This window comes from Manis javanica, chromosome 5 (genome assembly GCF_040802235.1).
Source record: "Manis javanica isolate MJ-LG chromosome 5, MJ_LKY, whole genome shotgun sequence".
NCBI classification, from domain to species: domain Eukaryota; kingdom Metazoa; phylum Chordata; class Mammalia; order Pholidota; family Manidae; genus Manis; species Manis javanica.
Window position 1 is genome coordinate 31,271,324 of NC_133160.1, and position 12,131 is coordinate 31,283,454.

At 48.1% G+C, this 12,131-nt stretch overlaps 1 protein-coding gene across 13 annotated transcripts in view; it reads left to right on the forward strand.

Moving 5' to 3' along the window:
• SHLD1 (shieldin complex subunit 1) overlaps positions 1-12,131 on the forward strand; it is a 122,148-nt gene that overhangs the window by 72,756 nt on the left and 37,261 nt on the right. For 2 of the 13 annotated variants that reach the window (XM_073236910.1, XM_073236908.1), the window contains one exon: positions 1,784-2,381. The exons of 10 other annotated variants lie outside the window; for them this stretch is intronic. Coding sequence is in view for 1 of the 3 variants with exons in the window: in XM_073236908.1 (XP_073093009.1) it covers positions 1,784-1,839 (56 nt within the window). In the remaining 2 variants the exon portion in view is untranslated. Of the gene's footprint in view, positions 1-1,783; positions 2,382-12,131 lie in introns of those variants that run through there. One more of the 13 variants, XM_073236912.1, reaches the window with a different exon arrangement.

Sequence of the window (12,131 nt, forward strand, 5' to 3'; positions counted from 1 at the left end):
AGCTCATAAACTGACATTCAGGGTGCCCCTTACCATTCTGTCCCCATATCACCTAAAAGATCTCTTAACCTACAAAAGTTTACAGACTCTCCTTCCCTCCAGACTCCTGACCTTACTGTCCTCTTTCCTCCAAAATCCCGTTCACCCCCTTTGCCATCCATACCCGAATCATGACTTTTTCCTCCTTTACCGCTCTCTCACTTTTTTTCCTCATTCCTATTGTCTTCCCCACCACCCCAGCCTCCTTTGTATGGCAATTCAAAGTCAGAGAGACTTACACACAGCATCAAACAAAAGTTACTGCCCTCATTGCCACACCAGGCTGCCCTCTGAAAAGCTGCTCTGAGCCTTTATACCTCCACTTTCCTCCCTCCACCGAAGTGTTCACCAACAGCTACCCTTATTCTCCCTACCTCTGCTTCCTCTATGACCAAAAACAAGCCTATTGCAGTCAATAACCAGACACCTACAGGAGATGTCCCTACTGGTCTTGTGCCATTCACTACATGAGTAACTCCTGGTACCCACAGTATTACTCCTCCAACCGTTTCATGAAATATCCCAATGGCTCATTCTCCTTATCAATCCCAGATCCCTGGGACTCTCGATGAGCTGCCAGAGTCACAGCCTCAGTTTACTATGGGGGGGTCCTCGACCCCCACGGTACCCTTCATATCTCTCAAAAGTATGTTCCCTCTCATTCCCAGATCTCTCAAGTTGCATCAGATATCAGACATTCTGAAAAAGTCATTATCCAAACTCTTGACGGCGCCTCTTCATCTTCTTATCCCCGCCCCTCTTCCCATTACAGCTCATTCAGGACACCGCCATCTTTCTCAACCACACCCTTAACACAGCCAATTGTTTCTTGTGCGCATCACTACAGCGCCCACTGCTGGCCGCCGTGCCCCTTAATATTTCCAACTACTCCTTCCATGCAGAAAGACAACCCCTCTGCCCCCTGGCAGACATACCCCTATGGGAACCAGAATACGCAGATAATTTCACCATCCACCACTGTGTAGGCGCAACTCCATCCCCCTCTAGCGCACTTCACTGCCTCTCTATCTACACCCCTACCTCCGGCTCTAAGACTTTTACGCAACCAGGACACTTCTTTTAGTGTAATGGCAGTCTTTTCAACTCAGTGCCTCTCAACTCCGATACACCCTGCATTCTCGTCACCCTAATCCCACAGTTTACACTTTACAGCATGGCAGAATTTCTTAAGCTCCAACCTCCCTTGCCCTTGTGCACAAAAAGGGCTGCTTTCCTTCCCATCATGGTCGGTATCTCTTTAACCACCTCAGCCATTGGGGCAGGGTTTTCGGGAGAAGCCTTTGGTCACTCTCTATAGGCAGTTAGAGATCTCAACGCCAAACTTGAGGGAGCCCTGACATCCACTGCCGATTCCCTAGCCTCTCTTCAAAGACAGGTCACTTCGCTAGCTAAAGTCACCCTTCAAAACCGGCAGGCCCTAGATCTGCTTACAGCCGAGAAGGGCAGCACCTGCGTCTTCCTCCGGTAAGAGTGCTGCTATTACATCAACGAATCGGGCATTGTAGAAACTGACATTACCAAACTCACTGACCTTGCCTCCAGTCTCCACTCTGCTTCCAATTCCAACCCATTCTCGTCAATACTAACGAACCCCCTCCTCACCTGGCTCTGGCCCATCGCAGGCACCATAATAATCATTCTTCTCGCCTGTCTCTTCTTACCCTGTATAATAAAGTTCATCAAATCCCAAGTCAGAGAAATCTCTAATCAAGCTTTCAACCAGTTTTTACTCAGGAACTACCAGCTTCTGGCTACAGAAGATCCCTCAGCCTCACGTGACCTCCTTACCATATGCTGAGAGGGACCTCTCTCTCCACTGGAAACTGTTCCTGGAAACAATGGCCGCAGACGCCTGGCTCCTGACACCCATATCCTCTTAGCACCATTAGAATCAACAGGTCCTCGACCTATAGTTACAAAGAACCTTCATTAATTTCCAACCTGAAGAAGTCCACATCTACTCATCCTTACTGTGGGGAATCCTATCAACCCTTTCCTCCCAATCCTCAAACCCTCACTCCCTTCTTCGCCCCTGTTCAGCAAGAAGCAGTCAGAGAGAAAGCAACGTCCACAAACCCATAGAGGAGAAAGTGGGGAATGAAGGGTCCCCACCAGTAAGATGGCAAACTTCCGGCTTCTCTTCGGGGTCCTCAGTTCCCGCCGGCGCCACCTGAAGCCCAATCACCTCTCGCCCCCTCCCAATCCCAGCACCTAGCCAACAGCCACCAGCCACATAGAAGTGACACCTCAATCAATTCATGCCCCTTCCTATATAACCCAGCACCTTTCCCTAATAAAGCGGAACTCTCCGGTGAATTGCTGCTATGTGTCGCTCCTTTCCTTTCACTTAGAGCATCTGGCATTCTTTTTTTTTCTTTAATAGGCTTAGGGCTTTCTCTGGCCTTACTCAGTGGTACATGTACAACTGTGAATAACATAGGTACTTATTAGTTTGCTGGTTCACTCATTCATTCACCCACCCATTCATTGAAACAAATATTTGCTGAATGTCTCTTCTAATCAAGACATGTTCCAGCTGCTGTGGGCCAGTGGTTATCAACCTGGACATTAGAACCACCTGGGAATATTTGTTTAGAAACTTAATTTCTATGTCATATCTGAGATTTATTGAAGACAGGGAGTGTGTGTGTTTAGCTATGTTTTAAACTGAGATACAATTTCATACAGCAAAGTATACAAATCTTACATGTTACAGCTGGGTGAATTTTTACATATGTATACATCCAATTAACCACTATCCAATCAAGATATAGAAAAACAGAAATGCACATGAAAGATTTGTTGTCAGCATGGGTTTTTTTTGGCTCCTTTTAGGAGATAAAATTTCAAATGCATTTGAGATTTTGCCATTCAGAAGTTAAAAAAAAACAACTTAGTCACTGAGGATAGCTAGAATAAGTAGGTCGTTTTTCTCTTTTTTCTTCTTCATAGTCCTCTACAAGTTTGTATTCCTTTCTAGATTGATGCAAGAAAACTGTTAAATTTACATATGAAATGAAATGAATTTAAGGAGGATCTCAGGTAACAGAAAATCCCAAGTTTAACTGCTTTCTTAAAACTAAACTCTACAGCTTCTTTTGTGTGATCTCTTCAAAGAGAGTGAATATCATGAGAGAATGACAATAATTCATTTCCCTTTTTGCCAAAAGAGTGTTTAGAGCAGATAGATATCTTTGCTTGTGGACCAGTGGCTGCACAAAGAGTATTGTAGTGTTGAGGCCACTAAAGCAGCAGATGTGAGTTGAGTTAGGAAGATAAAATTAGTAATTATTTGAAAAGTAAATGAAATAGTTGATTACAAAGAGAGAAAATTTCATGTGCAAAACATTAAGAGCATCTACGTTTTTTATAAAACCAACTAGAACAGTTTTGAAGTTGAATGATTTTGAATAATTGGTTTATTACAAATGAAACTTTCAGAAACAAAATGTAGTGTGGACACAAACTACATTTTTAAGATGATCGTGTGATTTGGAATCAAAGTCTAGCATTGGAACACTGTTTAAGGATTGAAAGGAAAGGAGTGACACATAGCAGCAATTCACCGGAGAGTTCCGCTTTATTAGGGAAAGGTGCTGGGTTATATAGGAGGGGGCATGAATTGATTGAGGTGTCACTTCTACGGGGCTGGTGGCTGTTGGCTAGGTGCTGGTATTGGGAGGGGGGCGAGAGGTGATTGGGCTTCAGGTGGCGCCGGCGGGAACTGAGGACCCCGAAGAGAAGCCGGAAGTTCGCCATCTTACTGGTGGGGACCCTTCATTCCCCCCTTTCTCCTCTATGGGTTTGTGGACGTTGCTTTCTCTCTGGCTGCTTCCTGCTGAACAGGGACGGAGAAGGGAGTGAGGGCTTGAGGATTGGGAGGAAAGGGTTGATAGGACTCCCCGCAGTAAGGACGAGTAGATGTGGACTTCTTCAGGTTTGGAAATTAATGAAGGTTCCCTGTAACCATAGGTTGGCCAAGAGGATATGGGTGTCAGGAGCCAGGCGTCTGCGGCTATTGTTTCCAGGAACAGTTTCCAGTGGAGAGAGGGGTCCATCTCAGCGTGTGGTGAGAAGGTCACGTGAGGGTGAGGGATCTTCTGTGGCCAGAAGCTGGTAGTTCCTGAGTAAAAGCTGGTTGAAAGCTTGATTAGAGATTTTTCCGACTTGGGATTTGATGAACTTTATTATACAGGGTAAGAAGAGACAGGCGAGAAGAATGATTATTATGGGGCCTGCAATGGGCCAGAGCCAGGTGAGGAGGGGGTTTGTTAGTATTGACGAGAATGGGTTGGAATTGGAAGCAGAGTGGAGACTGGAGGCAAGGTCGGTGAGTTTGGTAATGTCAGTTTCTACAATGCCGGATTCGTTGATGTAATAGCAGCACTCTTCCCAGAGGAAGACGCAGGTGCCGCCCTTCTCGGCTGTAAGCAGATCTAGGGCCCGCTGGTTTTGAAGGGTGACTTTAGCTAGCGAAGTGACCTGTCTTTGGAGAGAGGTTAGAGAATCGGCAGTGGATGTCAGGGCTCCCTCAAGTTTGGCGTTGAGATCTCTAACTGCCTATAGAGAGTGACCCAAGGCTTCTCCCGAAAACCCTGCCCCAATGGCTGAGGTGATCAAAGAGCTACTGACTATGATGGGAAGGAAAGCAGCTCTTTTTGTGCGTGAGGGCAAGGGAGGTTGGAGCTCAAGGAATTCTGCCATGCTGTAAAGTGTTAACTGTGGGATTAGGGTGACGAGAATGCAGGGTGTATCGGAGTTGAGAGGCAGTGAGTTGAAAAGACTGCCATTACACTAAAAGAAGTGTCCCGGTTGCATAAAAGTCTTAGAGCCGGAGGTAGGGGTGTAGATAGAGAGGCAGTGAAGTGCGCTGGAGGGGGGTGGAGTTGGGCTTACACAGTGGTGGATAGTGAGATTATCTGCGTATTCTGGTTCCCATAGGGGTATGTCTGCCAGGGGGCAGAAGGGTTGTCTTTCTGAATGGAAGGAGTAGTTGGAAATATTAAGGGGCACGGCGGCCAGCAGTGGGCGCTGTAGTGATGCGCACAAGAAACAATTGGCTGTGTTAAGGGTGTGGTTGAGAAAGATGGTGGTGTCCTGAATGAGCTGTAATGAAGAGTAGGATAAATGGGAAGAGGGGTGGGGATAAGAAGATGAAGAGGCGCCATCAAGAGTTTGGATAATGACTTTTTCGGAATGTCTGCTATCTGATGCAACTTGAGAGATCTGGGAATGAGAGGGAACATACTTTTGAGAGATATGAAGGGTACTGTGGAGGGTCGAGGACCCCCCATAGTAAACTGAGGCTGTGACTCTGGCAGCCCATCGAGAGTCCCAGGGATCTGGGATTGATAAGGAGAATGAGCCGTTGGGATATTTCATGAAACGGTTGGAGGAGTAATACTGTGGGTACTGGAATTTACCTATGTAGTGAATTGTGCAAGACTAGTAGGGACATCTCCTGTAGGTATCTGGCCATCGCCTGCAATAGGCTTGTTTTTGGTCATAGAGGAAGCAGAGGTAGGGAGAATAAGGGTAGCTGCTAGTGAACACTTCAGTGGAGGGAGGAAAGTGGAGGTATAAAGGCTCAGAGCAGCTTTTCAGAGGGAAGTCTGGTGTGGCAATGAGGGCAGTAACTTTTGTTTGATGCTGTGTGTAAGTCTGTCTGACTTTGAATCGCCATACAAAGGAGGCTGGGGTGGCGGGGAAGACAATAGGAATGAGGAGAAAAAGCAAGAGAGCAGTAAAGGAGGAAAAAGTCATGATTCGGGTATGGATGGCAAAGGGGGTGAACGGGATTTTGGAGGAAAGAGGACAGTAAGGTCAGGAGTCTGGAGGGAGGGAGAGTCTGTAAACTTTTGTAGGTTAAGAGATCTTTTAGGTGATGTGGGGAGAGAATGGTAAGGGGCGCCCTGAATGTCAGTTTATGAGCTTCTTTCTGCAAGAGCTGTCCAGTGGCTAATGCTCGTAGGCAGGGGGCTCATCCCTGAACTGTGGGGTCTAATTGCTTGGAGAGATAAGCTACTGGGGCAAAGGATGGGCCATAATATTGGCCTAGGACTCTTAGAGCTTGACTGGACCTCTCATGAATGTATAGTGAGAAGGGCTTCGACAAATCAGGAAGATGGAGAGCTGGGGCTTCCACAAGGGCTTGACAGAGCTTAATGAAGGAGTGTCGCGGCGAGGAGGATAATGGTTTTTTAGGGGGGGCTCTTGCTGAGGTCGTATAGGGGTCTTGCCAACAGGGATCAGGGAGAAGTTAGGGATTTACGCTCTAAAATATCTAGCCAGGCTTAGAAAGGAAAGGATTTCTGTCTTGGTTTTGGGAATGGGCAGGTCAGAGAGGAGCCATTTTCTGTCTAAGGTAATGGACTTTCTTTGTTGAGATAGAAGGAATCTGAGGTAAGTGACAGGAGGGGAAGAGATTTGAGCTTTGACGGGGGATACTCGGTAACTTCTGGAAGCTAGAAGGTTAAGTAGGGAGGCAGTGTCAAGTTGAGACTGTTCTCACGAGAGACTGCAGAGTAGAAGATTGTCCATGTATTATAATAAGGTGGACTTGGAGTGATCACGATGAAACTGTTTGAGGTCCTGAGCTAGGACCTGTCTAAAAATATGGGGACTATCTCGGAAGCTTTGTGGCAAAACTGACCAAGTGAGTTGTTTAGAATGTCTTGTGTATGGGTCCGTCCAAGTGAAGATGAAAAAATCTTGGGAGCAGGGGTCTAGAGGGATAGAAAAATGGGTCTTTGAGATCTAGGACTGAGAAGTGGGATGCTGAGCCTGTATGGATTTGGAACTAAGGGATGTATAGGGACAATGGCTATGTTGATGAGGCGAAGGTCTTGGACAAGGCGGCAAAATCCGTTGGTTTTTTTAACAGCTAATATGGGGGTATTAAATGGGAAGTGAGTGGGTCTGCTTGAATGATGGGTTGGAGGCCTATGAGGGCTGAAGTGGTTAGGGGGTATTGGGCCTGACAGATATACTGAGAGGGGTCACATAATTTGATAGAGGCAGGGGGACATAGGGCCACGGAGGGGCTTGTAATGTCCCAAACTTTGGAATTTACAGGGTGTATGAGGGCAGAACCGGAGCTTTCATTGGGTAGAGGGGGGTCGTCGGCTATGAGGGCCATCAGAAAGGGAGTACTGGGGGCTGTGGGAGTGGATATAGTTATGGAAACGTGGAGGAGGGAAAGGATGTCTCGTCCTAGTAAAGGGATGGGACACTGGGGCATAACCAGGAAGGAGTGGGAGAAAGGTATGGGATTGTCTTGGATTGTGCATAAAAGGGTGGGTGGGGGGTTTAATGGGAAAATCTGTTTACCTCCTACTCTGACTATAGGAGTAATGGCTGGTGTGGTAGGCCCCCGGTATTCTCACAAGACTGAGAAGGTGGCTCCTGTATCTAGGAGGAAGGAGATGGGGTGACCGTCTACTGTTAAAGTAACCCTGGGCTCCTGTTTGGTGATGGAAATGGTCGGGCGAGAAGCCCCCGGGCCCCATCAATCTTCTTCTGCCAGCCCCACTACGGCGGGCTTAGGATGGGGGTTGTTCGTCCAGCCTCCCCTTCGGGTGGTTGGGCAATCAGACCCCCAGTGGCCCTTTTTGTGGCATCTGGGGCATGGGGTGGTAGGAGATCTGGGGGAGGGGCACGCCCTTGACCAATGTCCCTCTTTTCTGCACTTGAAACAAGCTCTTGGGGGAGCTTGTTTGTAGAGGGGCGCCCAGGTTGTGGTTTTATCAGCTGGGCCAACATCTGGAAATTGGCCTGATCAGCCTTTTGTTTACGGCATTCTTTCTCCTCCTCCCACTTATGGAAGACTTTAAAGGCCACTGTTAGGATCTCAGTCTGTGGGGTAGCGGGGCCCTGTTCTAACTTTTGAGTTTAGCTTTAATGTCGGGGTAGCCTTGAGCTAGGAAGTATGTCATAAGGACATGTCTTCCTTCAGGTGTTTCTGGGTACAGGCTGGTGTACTGTAATAGGGCTTGAGTGACTCTAAGAACTCAGAGGGGATTTCATCTCTTTTGAATTATGTCTTGGAGCTTTTGAAAATTGACTACTTTACAAGCTGCCCTTTTTCAGACCTGCTATTAAGCAGGAGGCAAAAATATCTTGAGAGCGGAGACTCATGGCGGTGTTATAATTTCAGTGTGGGTCTTGTTCGGGGACAGCAGTGGGGCCAGGGGGACAGGTGGGGTCAGTCCTGTGGGTTTCAGTAGCCTGCATTTGGGCGAAGTCCTAAACTCGTCTACGCTCTTCAGGGAGGAGAGTATTGGCCAGGAGCATGAAAATGTCATGATGTGTGAGGCTGTAAGACTGGAGGGTCCATTGAAACTCCCTGATGTATGTCATGGGATCAGTGGAAAAGGAACTTAGGCGTTTCTGTAGTTGGGCTAAATCTCTTAAGGAGAAAGGGATGTGAACGCGCATGCTGCGTTCGGATCCTGCTACCTCCCGGAGGGGGGCGATAATTTTGGGAGGCTCTCGGGACTGAGTCTGAGGGGGACTGAAGGGTTCTGGCTCAGTCTGTGGGGGAGTGACGCGGTCTAGCCGTGCCTAGTTGAGCAGGTCCTGAAGTGCAGAAGGGGGGCAAAGAAAATAAAGAAAGATAGAATCGGACCCACATGTCGCCAGCTAGCAGCCCAACTGCTTACTTCTGCCGCTCTAGTTGGGCTTGAACTCATGACTCTGAATTAAGAGTCCCATGCTCTACTGAGCTACAGCAGGGCTCCAGTTAATTGCTTATGGAATGCGTTGTTTTCTATTCCTGCCACATCGGCAAGTGGGGGAAGCGCATAGCTAGAAGCAGGGGCGGTGTTTCTACACATCTTCAAGGTCTCCCTATTTTCAGAGTGAGGAGTCTTGTCAAGATATGTTTTTGTGGACAGATAACTTCTAAGGACTGCACCGGTTGTTCTCTAGCTTGTGCTTTCCCATGCTGCGTTCAGACATGGGGGGAGGTGCTTTCCCATTCTCTCTACAAACATGTGAGAAGACAAAGGCGGTCCCTAACAGGGGAGAAACAGGTGATCAGGGCAAAGACGGAGGAGGCCCCTGGGACCTAGTTAAAGGGGGGCTGAAAGGCTCAGGCTTAATCTGCAGGGAATGAAGGTGGAGGAGGTGAGATGGGGGAGGAGATGGTTGGGGAGGAAGGGAGAAGGGCTGTTGTAGGAGAAGAAGGGGAAGGGAGTGAACAGGAGGCTTCTGCGGGGGGCGGCGGCTTGCAGGCTAGGAGAACTTGGGAGGGGGCGGGGAGAGGAGGAGGTGGAAAGCTTCGATATAGGGAATCTCCTTCCATTTTTTCAGGCGCTGGCAGTAGTTAAAAAGATCGCGAGTGATGTTAGGATCAAGAGTTCCCCCTGCGGGCCATTGGTTTTTATTGTCTAGGGGGTATGTCGGCCAATCTTGGGAGCAATATTTACGGAGAAGTTTTGGTTTTATATCAGGCATCAGGTAGAGGGTAGCCAGATGCTTAAGCAGGCATTCAAGAGGTGAACTTTCAGGGAGGGATGAGGAGGCTCCCATGGCTAAAGGACAGAGAAGGAGACAAACAGGGGAAGAGGAACGGAGATCCTCGGACTGGAAGCAGACCACAAGGAGACAAAGGGCGTCCCCGATGATCCTTGGTGGTCTGCAGAAACTCGTATACGAGTCGGAATTTCTTGGAAAGTGTGGGTCGTCACCCAGACTTCCCTAAGAAGGCAGAGTGCCGGAGTCTCGAGGTACCTAGCGCTAGGCGTTTTCGGCGGACGGAACAGATGGAGGAGGGGGGGAAAAGGGAGCGTTCTCATCTACAAAGGAGTCACCTCGTTTATGGCTGTTGGAGGGGGGTGCCTGAGAGTCAGCCGCAGCCATGAAGGCCTGAGGCGGGGATTTATGACTGTCGGAGGAGGGGCCTGAGCATCCGCCGCAGCTGTGAAGGCTTGAGGCGGGGATTTATGGCTGTTTGTGGAGGGGCCTGAGGGTCCGCCGCAGCCGTGAAGGCCTGAGGTGGGGAGAGTTCCCTCCTCATCCCCGAGCGTCAGGGCCTTGCCGGACGATCACGGTCAATGGCACTGCGATAGCTTGGGGAAGAGTGGCCCACCCCGGGGAAATTTTGCTTAAAAACTTTCAGCACTGATGGAAGGGATGGTGAATGCGTTTGACTGTCGGAGGAGGGGCCTGAGCGTCTGCCTCAGCCGTAAAGGCTTTGAGGCGGGGATTTATGGCTTTTGGAGGAGGGGCCTGAGGGTCCGCCGCAGCCGTGAAGGCCTGAGGTGGGGAGAGTTCCCTCCTCATCCCCGAGCGTCAGGGCCTTGCCGGACGATCACGGTCAATGGCACTGCGATAGCTTGGGGAAGAGTGGCCCACCCCGGGGAAATTTTGCTTAAAAACTTTCAGCACTGATGGAAGGGATGGTGAATGCGTTTGACTGTCGGAGGAGGGGCCTGAGCGTCTGCCTCAGCCGTAAAGGCTTTGAGGCGGGGATTTATGGCTTTTGGAGGAGGGGCCTGAGGGTCCGCCGCAGCCGTGAAGGCCTGAGGCGGGGAGCGTTCCCTCCTCATCCCCGAGCGTCAGGGCCTTGCCGGACGATCACGGTCAATGGCACTGCGATAGCTCGGGGAAGAGTGGCCCACTCCGGGGGGAAAACTTACCTAAAGGCCAGAGAGGAGTGGTGAGTGTGATGAGCCAGCGCCGGAAAAAGAGGACGAGGGCAAGCTGCTGCTGGTGTCGGGGGAAGACGGGGCCCAGTTGGGGTGTCCCGTCTCCCGGGTTTCGGCACCAATGAAAGGAAAGGAGTGACACATAGCAGCAATTCACCGGAGAGTTCCGCTTTATTAGGGAAAGGTGCTGGGTTATATAGGAGGGGGCATGAATTGATTGAGGTGTCACTTCTACGGGGCTGGTGGCTGTTGGCTAGGTGCTGGTATTGGGAGGGGGGCGAGAGGTGATTGGGCTTCAGGTGGCGCCGGCGGGAACTGAGGACCCTGAAGAGAAGCCGAAAGTTCGCCATCTTACTGGTGGGGACCCTTCAAGGATAGCTGGGGTATCTTAGTGAATTAAACAGACTCACATCACCAAAGGAATAGAAAGCATGAAAATTCTATGCAGTTCGTTCCTCTGCCTTCAGGCAAAAATCTCCATAAATCGACCTAGGTGGTATGAACATTGCCCATTTTAGTAACTCTTAAAGAATGAACTTTGGATATGAGGACAATCTAGCTATGACATTTATCATTTTGTTCATTTGGCAAGTTAAATGACTGATATCTTAATTTCCTCTTTCTGAAATTCCAATTAGATGCATATTAGACTGTCTCACTTTGACTTACATCTCTCTCTTTTTTTTTGTTTTTTTCCACCTTTTTATCTTTCTATGCTAAATTCTAAGTAATATCTTCAAATCTGATTTCTATTTTCTGTCTTTCCAGTGGTGTCTAATTTTCTGTTTTATCCATCTACTGTGGCATAAATACCTATTATTACAGTTTTGCATTTTTTCCGTTATTTTTATTTATTTTTCTAACTTACCTGTTCATTTTTTATAGTCTCTCGTTCCTTACTCAAACTTTTTATTTCTTATTTTATCTCCTTGGCTTATTAAGCATATATGTTTCATATTCTGTGACCATTAACTCCAATGTCTAAGGTTCCTGTGATTCTCATTCTGAGGCTTGCTCTTTTTGTTTACTCCCTCTCAATAAAGATGCCTTCCTTGTTTCAGGGTGTATTTTGTGAGTATTGTTAAAGGAAGGGCAGGTTTTCTTCTGAAGCTGGGTTGACAGTACATTCCTCTAAAGAGAATTTGCATTTGCTTTCTTTTAACATATGAGGTCACATCAATCTGGAACCATATTAAAATAAAAACCTGGCTTGAGGTTTTTTAGACCACAAAAATAGTCTTAACTCAGGCCACAAACACATATGAAATATGACTCATGTTAAATCTCAGGAGAGAGACTTCTTTTTTTCTCTCCACCCAGAGCCAAAGGCAAGACTCTTTGCTAGGTTTTTTTTCTTTTTTCGAATTCACCTCTCTCTAATAGGACTCTTAGCTTTATTCAGTGATATCCTTTTGAAAGAGC